Source organism: Apium graveolens, chromosome 5 (genome assembly GCF_009905375.1).
Source record: "Apium graveolens cultivar Ventura chromosome 5, ASM990537v1, whole genome shotgun sequence".
In the NCBI taxonomy this organism is placed as follows: Eukaryota; Viridiplantae; Streptophyta; class Magnoliopsida; order Apiales; family Apiaceae; genus Apium; species Apium graveolens.
The window spans coordinates 259,216,491-259,219,004 of NC_133651.1; the positions used below are offsets into that span (position 1 = coordinate 259,216,491).

General features: G+C 35.6%; 1 protein-coding gene across 1 annotated transcript; it reads left to right on the plus strand.

Annotated features, from left to right (window-relative positions):
- The first annotated feature begins 1,737 nt into the window (after positions 1–1,737).
- On the plus strand, positions 1,738–2,514 carry LOC141660894 (zinc finger BED domain-containing protein RICESLEEPER 1-like). Its single transcript, XM_074467875.1, has one exon. It carries the CDS (start codon positions 1,738–1,740, stop codon positions 2,512–2,514), a length of 777 nt encoding a protein of 258 aa, XP_074323976.1.

Sequence of the window (2,514 nt, forward strand, 5' to 3'; positions counted from 1 at the left end):
TACAGTGTACTGTGTACACCTCTTTTTTCTCTCCTGTCTCCTCGGCTTCTCATATCAGTTATTACTCTTATACTGGTTGGTGGCTACTGGAGTACATAGAACATCCACGTTAACAAGACGACAACTCAATAACTTTACACAACACATTCTTCTTCTTAATCTTGTAAGTGCTACTTCATTTTATATTATCTTTTTATGATTAAGATTTAAGATATTAAATCCCTTTTGTAATGTATAGTGTACTATAATATTATTCAATCTTTTTTAGATAGTACTCTTTCATATCTTGATTCAATCTTATGCTAATTTTCACTGTTGTTTTCAACAGCTTACAACTTAACATGTCTACTCCAACTCCTGAAAATGAAAGTGTTCCTGCCGGAGCAAATGAAAGCGATATTTTGCGAAATGTAGCAGTCGATGATTCTCAACCGAGGCCTGCTACAAATGTTATTGCTGATCCTGATGTTATTATTGTGGATCCTGTTGCTACTGATGGTGACAGCAAACAACCGGAAAATATATTGGATGAGCTTAAACCCCAAGGTATGAGGAAAAGAGGATTTAGATCTGATATATGGGAAGTTTTTCATTTGGTTAACAGTGACAAGTTGGCTATTTGTAACTTTTGTAAGAAGAAGTATGCATATGATTCAAAAAATGGAACAAGTACTTTATGGGCCCATGCTAATCAATGTGTGAAAAATCCCTTTAAGAAAGTAAAAACTGATCAGCCATTGCTTTCATTTGATAAGAAAAAAGATGGAGGAAACACTCTTAAACCTCACACTTTTAATGTTGAAGAGTGTAGACAAGCCTTGGCTGAAATGATTATTTTAGATGAGTATCCTTTTCGTTGTGTCGAAGGTGAGGGCTTTGTTAGATACAGTAAGAAGTTAGAGCCTAGATTCAATCTTCCATCTAGGTGGACAGTTGCGAGGGACTGCATAAAAGTTTATAAAGATGAAAAGAAGAAAACAAGACTTATGATGAAAAATCAGCGCATATGCATGACTACTGATTGTTGGAGCTCGAATCAGAAAATTAATTACATGTGCTTAACTTCTCATTGGATAGATGATAATTGGGTGCTTCAAAAGAAAATTTTAAACTTTCGTCACGTAGTAAGTCACAAAGGAAAGATGCTTGGGAAAGAGATTGAAAAGTGTATGCTAGAGTGGGGGATTGATAATATACTAACCTTGACGGCTGATAATGCTAGTGCAAATGATGCACTTCTTAAATACTTGAAAGACAAAACAGGAAAATGGAGTTCTTGCATTGCAGACAATGAGTTTCTACATGTTAGATGTTCTGCCCATGTTCTGAATTTGGTTGTAAAAGATGGACTAAGTGAAGAAAATGCATCAATTGAGGCAATTAGAAATGCTGTCAAATTCATTCGCTCATCAGCTGCCCGGTTTGATGCATTTAAAAAATGTGCGGAGATAGAAAAGATTAAATCCAAAGCCATGCCATCAATAGATGTAGATACAAGGTGGAATACGATTTATCTAATGTTAGAGAGTGCGGTTGATTATGAATTAGCATTTGACAGATTATTGGAAGAAGATAAAGCATATAAGAGTTATTTTGATAAAAAAAATTAGAGGGCCGCCTACTAAGGCAGATTGGACTTGTGCCAGAGTTTTTGTAGAGTTTTTAAAACTATTTTATGATTGCACTTTGAAATTTTCGAGCTCCCTGCATGTCTCATCTAATTCCTTTTTCCGTGAAATGTTACAAGTGCATGATATGTTGAAATGGATGATGAATGGAAGTAATGATGAGGCTTTAAAGAATATGGCTCGAAAGATGAAAGTAAAGTACGATAAATATTGGGGAGAATATGCAGATTTTAATTATTTGTTATTTGTTTGTGTGGCTTTGGATCCGAGATATAAGATGAAATATGTTCGGTGGAATATAAAACGGTTGTGTGACAATGATATGGTGAAAGCTGGTACTATCACTGATAAGGTTGAGGAAGCAATGGAAAAAATTTATAAGTTTTACGAGTCCTCTGTTTCTAATCAGCATCATCAGAAGGTTGAGGACTCAAGGGCTGAGAAAGATGTGTCTAGTGAAAGATCCATGTACGCCATTTTGGATGAAAAAAGGGACAAAGAATGGGAAATGGATATGATGGCTGAGGATTTTGATGTTAAGAGTGAGTTGGAAATTTATTTATCAGAAAAAGTTGAGCCGCCAGCTAAAGATTTTGATATACTATCATGGTGGAAATGCAATGCTCCTAGATATCCAATTGTTTCAAAGATGGCACGAGAATTGCTAGCCGTCCCTGTGTCAACCGTGTCTTCCGAATCTGCATTTTCTACTGGGGGCAGAGTCCTTGACCAATTCAGAAGTAGTTTACTCCCAAAGACAGTTGAAAGTTTAATTTGCGCTCAGAATTGGTTGAAAAGTCCTTCGGAACCAATTCAGTTACGTGAGAAGCTACTAGAGTTGGAAAAGTATGAAGAAATTGCTTCTGGTATAAAATTATATATTTAA